The sequence below is a fragment of the Coprinopsis cinerea genome (genome assembly GCF_000182895.1).
Source record: "Coprinopsis cinerea okayama7#130 chromosome 1 map unlocalized cont3.1, whole genome shotgun sequence".
Lineage (NCBI taxonomy): Eukaryota > Fungi > Basidiomycota > Agaricomycetes > Agaricales > Psathyrellaceae > Coprinopsis > Coprinopsis cinerea.
In genome coordinates, this window is record NW_003307544.1 from 3,590,278 (window position 1) to 3,603,741 (window position 13,464).

Here is a 13,464-nt window from a genome sequence, read left to right on the forward strand (position 1 = left end):
CTTCGACAACTGGAGTTGCTTTGATAACGACCTCGGCGTCCTTTGGACGTTGTTCGCTGAGATGAGTGTCCTCGGGTGTGGATCCATGCTCCTTGGCGCCCGCTTGGTCAGCGACCATCATGTGATCGCTCACCAAGCAATTCCGCAATCGATCATGGTATAAAACCTTGGGCGTTTGTCGGCACAAACCACCTTAACCACCTTCTTATCGATCCTTCACCAACTCTCTACATCATGGGCGTCACTCCTATCAACTCCCTCGAGGAATTCAAGACCATCGTACGTTGCTTTGAGCCGTTTTCGCGAGTCTAGGGATGACTTAATGTCGCATTAGATTAACGGCGACAAGCCCGTCATTATCGACTTCTGGGCTACTTGGTGTGGACCCTGCCGAATCATCTCTCCCATCTTCGAGAAGTTCTCGGACACCACCGACAAAGTCGGCTTCTACAAGGTCGACGTCGACGCCCAACAAGAAATTTCGCAAGAAGTTGGCGTTCGAGCTGTAAGCCTATCCAAGTTGTTCCATGCATATTGGGTCTCATTTTTGTACAGATGCCCACGTTCACCGTCTTCCAGAATGGCAACAAAGTAGATGAGCTCGTCGGTGCTGTACCCGGGAAGCTCGAGGTACAATCAGTTGACTCCCGCTCCCCGACCCATTCGCTGACTTGCATTCCAGGAGCTCGTCAAGAAGTTCTCTGCTTAAATTAAAGCAAACGCGGAAGGACGTTCACAGTAGTATCAGGATTCCATTGTACCATAGGACAGTCCGACAGCTATGAATCATCAGCAGCACTCGGTCGGCTCAACAGCACTCCACAGTATGACTGTGCCAAGGGATTGCAGTTCATGCGAGCATCACAGCCCGGAAATACTCAAAGGGAAATTGCCGTCAGACTTCCGACGCCATTTTGGCATATCCTATCAGCCCTTTGTGGATCGACAGAGTTTAACTTCACGTTAATGATGGAGGCCATACGATGACGGGCCTGGTGGGAGGTAACGCTGAATACTGAGTTTATGGTCAATAGAGTGCCAATAACACCTGAGACGGATAAAGGCTGAATCGGGGAGCTGTCGACACCCTAGACAGACTACAAGCGCCCGTCCACCTGGTTGCGTCTTTCAGCAAAAGACCGAGAGTCCACATTGAAATCAATCCTCAGGCCTCATGCCGGCCAGCTATAAACTTGAGACAAAGAATGCATTATAGGCATAGTTAGTACAAAATAAAGTACAGATTGCAGTATACTGGATTATCCTAAGGAATTCGAGCCTTTGGAAACACTGCTAAAACAAGGGTAGGGACAGATGTTGAGATCTGAGTCTCTGAAATAAATACTTAGGGATACATAGGGAGCAAGTTCGAATTAATCAAGGAGCGATGAGAGATTGGTCGATTAGGGAGTAGGGGTGGGGACAATGCGGATGCTCGTGGCCGAGGGAGGAAGAGCAGAGAAAGCAGGGCACAGGGCATCCCACGAGGCTGGGTGGAATGGTCAGCATTCATTCGGTACGGTGTCATTCGCAACTTACGAGGAGGGGGGTTGCTGCTGGCGATCTCGTCGGGGGCTTCCATGAAGACAGCAGCCAAACCGCTGTAATAATCCAGGTTAGCAATGGTTGCAATGTCCCAGGAATTGGCACTTACGTGACAAGGTGGAACTCGATGTGGCTGAGAGGAGAACCAGTGAGGAGCAGTCTTTAGCGTTTTGTGATATAAAACTCACCAATGGAAGAACCACGGTCCTGGGTTATCAGCAACGAATCGGATAATAGTGTCTCCCTGTCCAGCTTCAGTACCAACAGCGACCACGTCACGGCGGACTGGGTCGACGAAGTTGGGAGAACCACCGGCGCTCTTGATAACGCTGAAGGCGTGCTAAAGACCCAGGATTCCAGAGTCAGATTCGTTTCACCTGAATCAAATGGGAAGAAAACATACACCGTGGAGATGGAAAGGATGCTACAACAGGGACAGAGTCAGTCGATAAATCAAGAGCAAATTGGCTTGGGAAACTTACAGGTCCAGCGATACCGAAGGGTGGGATGACAACTTCCACAACTTGGCCGCGAGTAATAGTATGGAGGGACTCAGCGGGAACGAGATCCTCGGCAGGAACGCCATTCATGATCTGGACCATGACAGGAGTGTCAGGGTGGACCCAGCTCTCGCCAGGGTTCATGGAGAATGTGCCAGTTGCGAAGTTGAGGCCGAGGTTGAAGGTGAAGGTAATATCAGCAGGACCATCGCCTCCTGGGACACCGGAAGTCAATGCGCGGAGGTTCGACTCTTGCAAGGCGGGTCGGTTGGTAAGCCTTGGTGTATCGGGCTCGACCTCGTCGGCGGTGGCATAGCGCAGGATGGCGGAGTTGACACCACCTCCGCTGGTTCCAACCAGTCCAGTGTCACCGATGTTGGGCTCAGCACGGATCCAGTAGTTGCCGATAGCCTGGTCAGCGTTCACGACGACAGAGTACCTTTGTCCTGTAATTTGCCGTTTGTCGGGCCTTTCCCAACTACGGAGTAATGGGTATCACTTACCAGCGAAGACTCTGATACTCTCGACCTCGAGGGGCTTGGTGTTTTGCCCGTCAGCTTCAATGATGGTCATGGTGTGGTTATCAATCGAGAACGTGTAGTCGGGGTCACAGGAGAGGGAAACGATGCGGAATCGGTACCTCGAGTCCTTCTCGACGTTCACGACGGCGATGTCGCCTTCGGTGTTGCCAGGTCGTCGGCCCTTTCCATTAATGAGGGTCGCCTGAGAGACAGCAGGGCCTTGGATAGAAGGCGCTTGGAGATGGTACCAATCGGCCAAGGTGATAATAGTATTCTCGTCGTCGACTGAGATGATGTGTTAGCTTAGGGTTATGTTATATTACAGAAACATACCATCGTAGAGATCCTGATGAGGATCTTCGGGATCGTAGATGACCAAAGGACCACGGAGGCCATCGCAGTATTGAGTACCTTATTACGGGAGTCAGATGCGAAATCGCCACGAGAACGTAAAAGGGACAGACCGTAATGAGAATGGTACCAGAATGTGCCTGCCTCTTGTCCTGCATTGAATGCATATTCGAACTCTTGGCCTGATTGGGGAATGGGACACTGAGTAACACCATCCGGGCCATCAGCCCAAGCAGACTGGTGCTGGAAGACACCGTGCCAGTGCTAGAACGAGCGTCTTTAAATCCCGATATTTCCGGTGTTGTGTTTAGTGAAAAAACTCACAACACTGGTTTGACGAAGCATAGTGTCATCGTCCAAATTGTTCACGACGTTAATTCGAAAGTCGTCGCCCTTGTTGGCCCTAACGAGGGGAGAAGGGAATTCGCCATTGACCGCGATGACACTATGGAACGGCGATTAGTATATGCCTATGACTCCAAAGCCTCTGGAATGGCTTACGGTCTGGTGAAGCCATCTGGGCCAGCATTAATATTAGAGATGGTCATAGTATCTTGGTTGCCAATGATGCTCTGCGCAAAGGCAGAGCGAGAGGCGATGGCGACTGCCAAAGTCGCCAATGCTTTCCAAGCAAACGACATGGTGTCGAATAGATAAAGACGCTTGAGGGAATTAAATACGAGGAGTCGAAGGAGAGAGGAGAAAGGAATGAGAGGGAATGGAGAGGTGTCGATTCCAGCTCATATCCTGCACCCTTTTAAACCTTTCCAATCCCTTGTATATCGGGAGTAGAGAACCAAAAGGACATGCAGTACGTACGCCCAAGGTGCCCAAGTCATAGCAAAACCAGAACGACCGGACGTACTCTGGCCACTTTCGACCGATCCGACTATTGTTGGTAGGCGGCAGGCGCATGGCACCCCGCCAGTTAACGTTGACCCACAGCCATAGGTCGTCCCATAACGTTTCAGCAAGTCAGAGGTACCTAAACGCTTACAGCATCGTGAGCCCTTTCTGCTGTGACCAGCGCTCTGATACAAACCTCCTACTTACGTTGACGCTGCGCAGACCGACTGATCAGAAATAAATCTTTATCATCCTAGGAGAACAAAAAGGTCGGTCAGCTCATAACTTTCATCGAATTCACTGATAGAATTCATAGCCTCTCATGCCTGATTTACTTGCGCACCACCAAATAAGCGCTGCTCCATCGCCACAGTTTATCTGCCTACCAGCGACTTGAGCGGGGAATGTAAGAGTCTGGTAAGCCTGTGCACATCCGGGGTTGCGAAATGATGTGTGTCCGCTTGGTTTTGATGCGGCGCGTAATTAGGTGGTCATCGAAACGGTTGTGCTCATCCCATTGTTCCTGACCACGCGTGCCGACCGATGGCTAACAGCAATTATGGCCAGGAGTACCCGCAAAACCTTGGGAATGCTGGAGGTATCAAGGATCTGTGGAGCAGGAACTGGTTTTGCGGACAAGGGACCTCAGGCAGCTCCGTTTTCGTGCCGGAGTCAGAGCGCCCGCGTACGTGTCGCAGAGAGATCGTTATCAAATTCAGCTCGAGCTGGCTGCAACCTGTGTCCTGGAGTCGCGTCTGTCTAAATTTACGAATGATGTCCATGTCCTGTGCACTGGCTAGATTTGAGTGTAAGGCGCAACGGATGGATCGTAACCAGCAACGCACTGACCGCGGGGGTATACTTGTCAACATCTAAGCGCCTGCCTATCATTATGGTATCCGAGCCGACGAAGTGAGGTCATTGACCCGTTGAGGCCGATGGCAAAACCGGCGTTCAATGGCTTGGGAAACCATGGTGAGTGACCTTCACCCCCCCCCCCCCCCCCCCCACCACGACATGCCGAAGTTGCCTGTTTCATGCCGTCACAGAGTTTAAAGTGCTTAGCAATGAGATACCGCCCTTCATCCCAGAGCTGGCTTTTGACTCGAAACGCCTGAACACTATCGGAGAGCTCAGTCAGTTGCAATCCGCGGTAAGCGTTTCATAGAATGTGGGCAAATTCACACCTCCGACGGGGACTTTGTAAGAACATGCAACTCCGGAACGAAGCAATAGAGAAGAACTTGATGAAATGGACGTATACTTGTACCTATTACCACACTGACCCGAAAATTTACCGCTTGCGCTAACCAAAGTTAGTTGCCTACTCACGACGACAACGCTGAACACACCAAATGGAGCGCCGGGTTTAGCGCCGAAACACTGATCCGATTGCCTAGCACTTGTAGAGCGCTGTATTCCATGACGGAATGTGACTCTCTGAAAGGGTGGTTAGAAATGAATCGTCTTCAGGAACAGAAGACCGGTCGGGGTAAACAGGAAAACAAGGCAAAAAATTCACATATCCACCAAATAATTTGCGACAGATTAGAAATCCCTCGTAGATAAACCATGAAAGAGTCATAATCATCATCACCTAACCCACCCGATCTTGAAAAGTCTATACGAATGCTCGTCCACCCGCCCAACATTGCCTGCTACCCTTGCAACAGCCTCTCTCTCCAAGATCCCCAATCTCCATCCGCCATCCTCCGAGCGAAGACTGGGTTCTTGATGATCTCCGAAGAGGTCGTCAACAGTCTTGTCTAGCCCTTCGTGTCTCCCGGTGGGCCTGACGGCGATGAACATCCAAAACACTCCTCCGTCTAGCTCCCCGGACCTAGGCAGAGCCAGAAGCCCCTCCACGCAATTCTTTATCCACTTGGCGTGTTCGGGGTGATACACGACATCCGCAGCGAGGATGAGGTCGAACCTCTCGTCAAACGGAGGCGAATAGTCCGGATTCTCCCAGTCCAACGCCCGCACTTGGACGGGCGCCTTCCCCGCCTGCACCTCGTCCAACCCGCACTTGAAGTTGGTGGCGATGTTCTTCTCCAGGTTCTCGAGTACCTCGGGGTGATAATCAGTGGCGATGATCTCTGGAGCCGGCTGGGACCCTCCGAGCAACTTTGCTGCAACAATACTGAGGATACCCGTCCCCGCTCCCAGCTCCAAAATCCGCATCGGTTTGCTAGAGGTATCAGCCCGAGAAGGGCTGGAGAGGTAGGTCGAGGGCGATGCGCACATGCGCTCACTGAAGATAATGGCACTGCCCCAAGTTTGAAGACCAACAGAGGTATGATCGTCATCCTTCATGGAGTCGTTGAGCTGCACTGTGAGCGTTTCACCCTCTTCCGAAGGTGCCCTCTCGAATTTGAGAATGCGGGTAAAGTGCTCTTCCTCTTCTTCGCCTTCCTCGACAGTCGTAAACGCCGAGAGGAGGTCCAGAGCTTCCTCGACAAGCTCACCCCTCAGCTTCCATTCCTCCCCTTCCTCGACCTCTCCGGCCCACTCTTCAGCCCGAGATATAAATCCCGTAAGCCACCGGATCGCAAACCCGTTCTCGAACGGGTCCGCTCTGAGCACCTCCACAGTCTTGCATTCCGCTTCCAAATCCTCCACCACACAGAGAAGATCGCAACACCGAGGCGCGCTCTTCACCACACCCTTCCTGTTCCTGGCTTTGGGGGCTCCGTTTTCATCGTCTATTTCTTCAGCGGAAGCGTAACCCGAATCAATGATCGGTGTGTTGCAGCCCAAAGGGGTTCCGAACTTGCTATGTCGTGATGCGACTGTGGGAGGATTGGAGGTCGAGGTCGTGACTTTGGAAGTGGAACGTGGAAAGTAAAGGGAGCGAAGATTGTCGAGACCCGAGCGGACCTGGTTGCCCGTGTAGGAGTGCAAGCGCCCGAGAGGTGGCAGCGAACTCGTTGGCGCCCGAGGTGCAGGTGACATGGTGAACTTCGTCGGATGGAATGAGCGACAGAGAAAAATTGGAGAAACGGGGCGGCCCTTGAAAAATGAATGTTTCGAAGGATTGGCGTGGTTTTGTGTGCTGGGAGAGGAGTATATTGCCGATGGCGTCTATAGGGGTGTCAAATATCAGTTTGAAAGCAAAGGGTGCGGGTTATTGGTGCAACACAGGCATCGCGCTGGCAGACGGAGGACAAGCGAGCGAAGAAAAATGGGCACGAGTCAAGGTCTGGATGCAACCACCGATAGGACCCCTTGTCCCGGTTCCCGAAATAGATCAAAAAAGGATCATCAAATTCTAAAAAAAATTGCGCACGTGCCCCGCATCCATCCCGGGACTCCCGGATGCTAACACGGTCAAACAACGTCCTCCTTGTACCATGTCCTCATCGTCGAAGATCACGATCAGCTACGAACTCAACCCACCATCCGAAATCCAAGGGGAGGGCCTCGCCAAAAGCAAAACCCAGAGCTTTGAAGTCGGAGCGAATCCGGAAGGAGACCAAAAGGCGTATTATGCCGCACTCCAAGCTGCAGTCGTCAAGGCGAAGAACGCGATTGGCGATGACCTGACCGCTTGGCGGGACCAAGTGGGCAAAGCAGAACTGAACAAGGAGCCAAAACCACGAAACGAAGAATCTGACGAAGAAGAGGAGGAAGAAGATGCCGAGGATGCATAAACAGCTGGTACGCGTCAATAGCAATCAGTGGTGATAGCAGATTAGTATTAAAGTACTCAATATCAGACAAATAATCGTGAACCCGTCTAGCTAGCCCTCTTCTCCTTGCCACGAGGTCGCTCGCGAACAACCATCTTGTTGCTGTTCTTGGGACCCTTGGGACCTGGCTTCCTCGTACGCGTACCCTTTGTACCCCAGCCCCAAATAGAGACAGGATGCTTGTTGGACTTGGATTTACCTCGTCCACCACCATGAGGATGGTCACAGCTGAAGAGGAACCGATATGAGTGAGTATAAACCAGGGAAAAGCAACGACTTACGAGTTCATGGCTACACCACGCACTGCGGGACGACGGCCGAGCCATCGAGCACGACCAGCCTTACCGAGCGAACGGTTCTTCCACAGCGGGTTGCTGATCTTGCCAATGGTGGCGCAGCAGTCACGGAGGACCTTGCGAACTTCTCCACTCTGGAGACGAACTTGGACGTAACGTCCGTTCTCTTCATGGGCGACGACTTGGCCAAAGGTTCCGGCTGACCGAACGAGAAGGGCGGGTCCCTTGGGCTTGAGGGAGATGCAGTTGATGACGGTGCCGGGAGGAATGAGGTGGAGTGGCAGAACATTGCCTGGCTTGAGCGTCATTGAACGCAAAATACCGAGGGCAAGGGATTGCGAGGCGGATTCTGAAGAGTCGCCCTCTTCCTTGGGAACCTCGAATCCCGGAATGAAGTCGTCAGGAATGCCCTGTCGGAAACTCTGGACTTGGTCTCCAGCCCTCATGCCGTCCGTAGCAATAATATAGCTCCATTTCTGCGTTCCGGTAGCGTTCGGGTCGCGGTTCTTGAGGAGCGCAATGTGAGCTGACCGTCCGGGGTCGTATTCGATGCGGACGACGTCGTGAACACCAGGCGTCTTGCGCATAAAGTCGATAGTTCGTATACGCTGCTTGTGTCCACCTCCACGGTGTCGAACGGTGATGTGTCCGTCCGAGTTGCGTCCACCTTTCCTTCTGCGGGCAATGGTCAGGAAGCGAACCGGCCGTCCCTTGTACAAATGTGTGTTCAGCGGTCGCTTCAAGTGTCGTCGGCCGGGGGTGATGGGTTTGTAGGTTTTGAAGATGTTTTGTGTTCTAGAGAGGGCAGCTTCGACCTCGGTGTCGACCTTTTGGTTCTTCCAAATCTCGGTCGCGTATGTTCTGGCGAGCGTCACGGGTGCTGGTGCTGGCGTCCCGAGGACATTGTGACGGAGGCTGGTGGATGCGATGGGCAGCGCTGACCTGGACAACGAGGACAGCGACGCCGCCTTGAGCAGACTGCTGCTGCCTCTGCGGACTGCAGACAGCATGGCGCGGGACTTTGGAGGATGACCGACCGGGTTTGCGTTGGCAGAAAAAGGCACACAACCGCCGGCGAGCGGGAAACGAAATTTTGTTTGGTCCAACACGCTCCGAGCCAAACACAGACGCGTCCGGCGAGTCGATCACCCTTCAACTGTCTACATATCACCAACCATGGTAAGTTGTCTACAATCCATACCATTCGCTGTATTAAATATGGCAGGCAATGCAAATTACAACAGGGACCTCAGAGCTGAGGGATATCACCAAAATGGAGCGAATTGGTGCGAGTCTCGGCAGATATCCAGAATCAAGAGTCTGACCCGTTCCACAGGCGCTCATTCGCATATCCGGGGTCTTGGGCTGGACGACAGATTAGAACCCAGAGAGAATTCTCAAGGCCTTGTTGGACAAGCCAAGGCTCGTAAGGCAGCTGGAATGATTCTCAAGATGGTTCAAGAAGGACGAATTGCTGGTCGAGCCATGCTGTTTGCTGGGCCTCCGTCCACAGGAAAAACCGCCATTGCTATGGGTGCGTTCTAGAATGGTGTATGTGTAACTCTCACTCTGATAACTTTCTCGTCAGGCATGGCCCAGTCCCTTGGTTCAGACGTACCTTTCACCTCGATCACCGCGAGCGAAGTCTTCTCGCTCTCAATGTCTAAAACTGAGGCCCTCACGCAAGCTTTCCGACGAAGTATTGGCGTCCGTATCAAGGAAGAGTCGGAAATTATCGAAGGAGAGGTTGTCGAGATTCAAATTGACCGAAGTCTAACTGGGGTGTGTGTCCCTCCCATAATGCACAAGCTGCACTGCTCACCGAGCATATTACAGGCTACCAAAACCGGAAAACTCACAATCAAAACCACCGACATGGAAACCATCTACGACCTTGGGACCAAGATGATCGACGCGCTTACGAAGGAAAAGGTGCTCGCAGGAGACGTGATCGTCATCGACAAAACCTCTGGCAAGATCACAAAACTCGGACGCTCATTCGCTCGTTCGAGAGACTACGACGCTATGGGTGCAGACGTGCGTTTGATTCCCACTCTCCTTCCTATATCACTCAATTGATGATTGGAACAGACAAAATTCGTCCAATGCCCTGAAGGCGAGATCCAAAAACGGAGAGAAGTCGTGCACACCGTGTCCCTGCATGAAATCGACGTGATTAACAGCCGGACACAAGGCTTCCTCGCGCTCTTCGCAGGTGACACGGGTGAAATCAAACCTGAACTGCGAAACCAGATTGATACCAAGGTTGCTGAGTGGAGGGAGGAGGGTAAAGCTGAGATTGTCCCTGGTGTACGTTTCGCTTGTTACTTTTACATTTATCTGTGTTTGACGCGTTCGAGTAGGTTTTGTTCATTGATGAAGTCCACATGCTCGACATCGAATGCTTCTCGTTCCTTAACCGAGCACTGGAAGGCGCGCTTGCTCCTCTGGTGATTATGGCCTCTAACAGAGGCATGGCACGTATCCGTGGAACCAAGTTCCGCAGCCCACACGGCTTACCCATCGATCTCCTCGATCGTGTCCTCATCGTCAGCACAAAACCATACTCCGAGAGCGAAATCCGTCAGATCATCCAAATTCGGTGTGTTTCTCCCGTTCTTTTATCCTATCCGTACATCCGTGCTCACTATACATAACTCCCGCTAGGTGCCAAGAGGAGGATGTGACCCTCACCCCCGACGCAATAAACGTCCTAACCTCCATGACTGCCCAAACCACCCTCCGCTACTCCCTCAACCTCATCTCCTGCGCCCAAGTGGTTGCACGTAAACGGAAATCCGAGGAAGTGGATGTGGTGGATTTGAGGAGGGCGTATATGTATTTTATGGATGAGAAGAGGAGCGTGGAGTGGCTGAAGTTTACCCAGGGATCGTTAATTTTCGAGGAGATTGAGGGTACGAAGGATGATATTATGGATACCAAGTAGGGAGCGGGGGGTGTTTGGTATTCGAGGGGAGAGATAGAGGTAGATGGTGCGCTTTCGGCTGTTTCTTGTACTCATGGTCTATTTGTTGTAATCTCACATTAGCTTTGTATTCACGACATTTGCATTTCGACTTTGTAACCTCTCTCGACTCTCAATCAGCCGACCAAATTGAAGACGGCTGGCCCGGCGTTTCCACTATCGCATTTACAACTTGGCGTGGAACTTGTCGAGGGGAGGCCTACCCATGACCTTCTACAGGAAGACGCACTGCATTAGTTTCTGTTATCTCTTCCAATATGAGAACCAAGGCTTACCTCGGGTTGAGGCTTGTTCCCCAAAATCTTCTCGATCTTCTCCATAATCTCGGGCGTCAACTTGGGGTAAACCTTGAGTGCTTCGAGGTTATCCAACACTTGCTGAGGGCTCGAGGCACCAAGGATGACAGTGGCGGTGTTGGGGTTGCGGGCGACCCAGGCGAGAGCCAGTGCAGTTGGTGTCGTGTTCAGTTCTAATAACACCAGGCCCCTGTCAGACCGGGAATCAAGAAGACAGGAAGACAATGTAGGTGTACGCACCCTCTTTAGCGAGTTTAGTCAACTCGCGGACTTTGCGAATCTTTTCTTGCCCTTGGGGAGTTTGCAATTCTTTGACGGTCTTGCTCAGGAATCCGTGTGTGGCGAAACGCGAGTTTTCGGGGATGCCTTCGTTGTACTGACGTTCGCGATCAGACTAGGGAGTAAGGAGAGGCGGAGGATAGCTTGAGAGACACACCTTCCCGGTGAGCAGCCCTTGGGCCAGGGCGGAGAAGACGGTCGTTCCGGTACCGTAGTTCCTGTAGATAGGACTATCCAAACGAGCAGGTGTCAGCGTTTTAGGAAAGGATGCCGGAGGACAGACAGGATACCCACTCGTATTCCTTCTCAGGTCGTTCACGGTGGAACATGTTATGCTGACATTGCTCAGCGATAGGACCAATCAAGCCCAACTTGGTCGCAACATCTGGTGTACACCGTTATCCACGTTAGTTTTCGAATTTGGAGGATTACAGGAGAAGTTGGGGACGTACGATGAGCCTCTTCGATGTCCCTCGCGCTCCACTCGGAAGTACCCCAGTAGAAAGCCCAACCTTTCTCGATGACGTAGTTGAAGCCTCGGACGATTTCTTCCATGGGGACTGTGAGGTAGTTCGTTAAGTTGGTCCTGAGCACCTAGGATGGACGATTCACGAACCGGTGGGATCGGGTCTGTGAGCAAAGATGATATCGACGTAGTCCATTTGCAGACGTGCGAGACATTCTTTGGTTCCTTCGATGATGCTGAGGGTAGGATGGGTGGGTTAGAGCGCCGAGTCGAGGGGTACTATGGGCGTCTAGGGAGTGCTAATACTGACTGTTTGCGAGAGAGACCGCTGTCGTTAGGTCCTTGGCGCGGTCCCCAGAAGATCTTGGTGCTGATGATAAGGTCTGTTCGACGGAGTCCTAGCTCTTTAATGACGCGCCCCCTGTTAATTTTGAGTGATAGAATGAGAAGGGCGCTCAACAGGACGAGTGGAGGGACGTACATCTCTTCTTCGGACTTTCCACCCGCGTATACCTCAGCCGTGTCGAACATGTTGATACCATTCTCGAATGCGACTTTGAAGATTTCCTGGTGAGGTTGCTCGTTAGTTCTCCGAACCACGAACCTCCGGGAGGTACATATAGTTAGGGGCGCTTCAGAGCTCCCACTCACCTTGACGGGATCTCCAACGACAGTGCCTCCAATAGTCAGCCCTGTAAACGCGTCACTAGGTCAGTACCCCGAGCCTACCGAGCGCGAGTGAAGTAGAAGTAACTTACACCCTCCCAAAGAGAACAGAGGCACCCGGAGTCCACTGGGTCCCAGTCGACGGAAGGGCATGCCCTTGGCTTTGTACTCCCTCAGAACAGTGTTGGAAGACATTTTCTTTCGGTGCTTAGGTTTGAAGTCGAAAGGATCGAGTAACGGCGGTAACGAGACTAGGACGAGATGCTAGTTCGAGCTAAACCCCGTTCCAGAGTTCAAGTTCATGTTGATCGACCCCAGATTCTCGGCAATGAGTGGGAACCGAGCCGGTTGCAGTGATGGTGCGGGGTAGACGGTGACCGCTTGAAGGTCAGACGCCCTTTCTTGGCTTCAGGACTCGAAGAATGAGCACCCTCGTCGCGGTTATACGTCAGTGCTCGTGTTCGCGATCGCCAGTATTGCCAGGCCGTCGTCATTGTCGAGGAGCGCGTTCAATCAGGTCCCGACGCGTCGGCCTGATGAGCTTCTGCCAAAACAGTGTCAAACACCTTCTTGTCCTCCAACCACGACAACGACGATGGCCGTTTACAGTGTACACCTACGAAATCTAGAGGTCAAAAATGTTTCCAGGTGATAAAGGAGGACGACGTTTCATAATAATACCTATTATATTCAGAGTCTAGGGAGGTAAGTACATTCCAAGCATCCTGGGGAAAGCGTCCTGGAAACTGAACGCGCATTTTGCAGCGCCAACTCTCCATGCCTGCGCAAAACCAAACGGCCGAAAAGCCTCAAAATACATGCGGAGCTCAGCACGATGGGCGATATGAGTCTATGAAACCACATTCCTTGTCTCTTCTCCGCCGGACGAATATGTAGCAAGTTTTCCGATTCGCATCGGCAGACCTCGATGGCGCTCTTGGATTTTCTATCCAGAAAGAAGGGCCATGATGGAATGGTGGGACGAATTCTTCTGGTTCCTTTATCTTTTACTTACCGAGA

At 52.1% G+C, this 13,464-nt stretch overlaps 7 protein-coding genes across 7 annotated transcripts; 3 read left to right on the forward strand and 4 right to left on the reverse strand.

Annotated features, from left to right (window-relative positions):
• Positions 1 to 214: 214 nt before the first annotated feature.
• On the forward strand, positions 215 to 810 carry CC1G_00689 (thioredoxin). Its single transcript, XM_001829458.2, has 4 exons — positions 215 to 279; positions 335 to 505; positions 556 to 630; positions 683 to 810. Exons 1-4 carry the CDS (start codon positions 235 to 237, stop codon positions 707 to 709), a joined length of 318 nt encoding a protein of 105 aa, XP_001829510.1. The 5' UTR covers positions 215 to 234; the 3' UTR covers positions 710 to 810.
• Positions 811 to 1,403: 593 nt separating this feature from the next.
• On the reverse strand, positions 1,404 to 3,558 carry CC1G_00690 (laccase 5; the record flags this gene model as incomplete). Its single annotated transcript, XM_001829459.1, has 10 exons — positions 1,404 to 1,489; positions 1,540 to 1,601; positions 1,655 to 1,678; positions 1,734 to 1,885; positions 2,028 to 2,491; positions 2,549 to 2,851; positions 2,900 to 2,977; positions 3,031 to 3,181; positions 3,242 to 3,362; positions 3,419 to 3,558. 10 exons carry the CDS (start codon positions 3,556 to 3,558, stop codon positions 1,404 to 1,406), a joined length of 1,581 nt encoding a protein of 526 aa, XP_001829511.1.
• A 1,798-nt stretch (positions 3,559 to 5,356) lies between these two features.
• CC1G_00692 (hypothetical protein) lies at positions 5,357 to 6,718 on the reverse strand (the record flags this gene model as incomplete). Its single annotated transcript, XM_001829461.1, has 1 exon — positions 5,357 to 6,718. One exon carries the CDS (start codon positions 6,716 to 6,718, stop codon positions 5,357 to 5,359), a length of 1,362 nt encoding a protein of 453 aa, XP_001829513.1.
• Positions 6,719 to 7,116: 398 nt separating this feature from the next.
• CC1G_00693 (hypothetical protein) lies at positions 7,117 to 7,416 on the forward strand (the record flags this gene model as incomplete). The annotated part of the gene is made up of 1 exon (XM_001829462.1): positions 7,117 to 7,416. The coding sequence occupies one exon, from the start codon at positions 7,117 to 7,119 to the stop codon at positions 7,414 to 7,416; it is 300 nt and encodes a 99-aa protein (XP_001829514.1).
• Positions 7,417 to 7,502: 86 nt separating this feature from the next.
• CC1G_00694 (mitochondrial 54S ribosomal protein RML2) lies at positions 7,503 to 8,761 on the reverse strand (the record flags this gene model as incomplete). The annotated part of the gene is made up of 2 exons (XM_001829463.1): positions 7,503 to 7,683; positions 7,737 to 8,761. The coding sequence occupies 2 exons, from the start codon at positions 8,759 to 8,761 to the stop codon at positions 7,503 to 7,505; spliced, it is 1,206 nt and encodes a 401-aa protein (XP_001829515.1).
• Positions 8,762 to 8,975: 214 nt separating this feature from the next.
• CC1G_00695 (RuvB-like helicase 2) lies at positions 8,976 to 10,826 on the forward strand. The gene is made up of 7 exons (XM_001829464.2): positions 8,976 to 9,037; positions 9,088 to 9,285; positions 9,340 to 9,533; positions 9,588 to 9,788; positions 9,843 to 10,061; positions 10,115 to 10,353; positions 10,419 to 10,826. The coding sequence occupies exons 1-7, from the start codon at positions 8,980 to 8,982 to the stop codon at positions 10,696 to 10,698; spliced, it is 1,389 nt and encodes a 462-aa protein (XP_001829516.1). The 5' UTR covers positions 8,976 to 8,979; the 3' UTR covers positions 10,699 to 10,826.
• Positions 10,827 to 10,902: 76 nt separating this feature from the next.
• Positions 10,903 to 12,709, reverse strand: CC1G_00696 (voltage-gated potassium channel beta-2 subunit; the record flags this gene model as incomplete). The annotated part of the gene is made up of 11 exons (XM_001829465.2): positions 12,537 to 12,709; positions 12,430 to 12,470; positions 12,260 to 12,345; positions 12,089 to 12,199; positions 11,929 to 12,014; positions 11,765 to 11,872; positions 11,607 to 11,697; positions 11,470 to 11,542; positions 11,274 to 11,409; positions 11,013 to 11,206; positions 10,903 to 10,950 (listed from the first exon to the last, which is right to left on the reverse strand). Exons 1-11 carry the CDS (start codon positions 12,637 to 12,639, stop codon positions 10,903 to 10,905), a joined length of 1,077 nt encoding a protein of 358 aa, XP_001829517.1. The 5' UTR covers positions 12,640 to 12,709.
• Between the last annotated feature and the right edge of the window lie 755 nt (positions 12,710 to 13,464).

Bases quoted from the DNA above. Each gene is read 5' to 3' on its own strand.
- CC1G_00695 (XM_001829464.2), top strand. From the start codon at position 8,980: ATGCAAATTACAACAGGGACCTCAGAGCTGAGGGATATCACCAAAATG. The intron at 9,038-9,087 runs GTGCGAGTCTCG...CCCGTTCCACAG, and splicing joins CACCAAAATGGAGCGAATTG to GCGCTCATTCGCATATCCGG. The intron at 9,534-9,587 runs GTGTGTGTCCCT...AGCATATTACAG, and splicing joins TTGACCGAAGTCTAACTGGG to GCTACCAAAACCGGAAAACT.
- CC1G_00689 (XM_001829458.2), top strand. From the start codon at position 235: ATGGGCGTCACTCCTATCAACTCCCTCGAGGAATTCAAGACCATC. The intron at 280-334 runs GTACGTTGCTTT...ATGTCGCATTAG, and splicing joins TCGAGGAATTCAAGACCATC to ATTAACGGCGACAAGCCCGT. The intron at 631-682 runs GTACAATCAGTT...CTTGCATTCCAG, and splicing joins CTGTACCCGGGAAGCTCGAG to GAGCTCGTCAAGAAGTTCTC.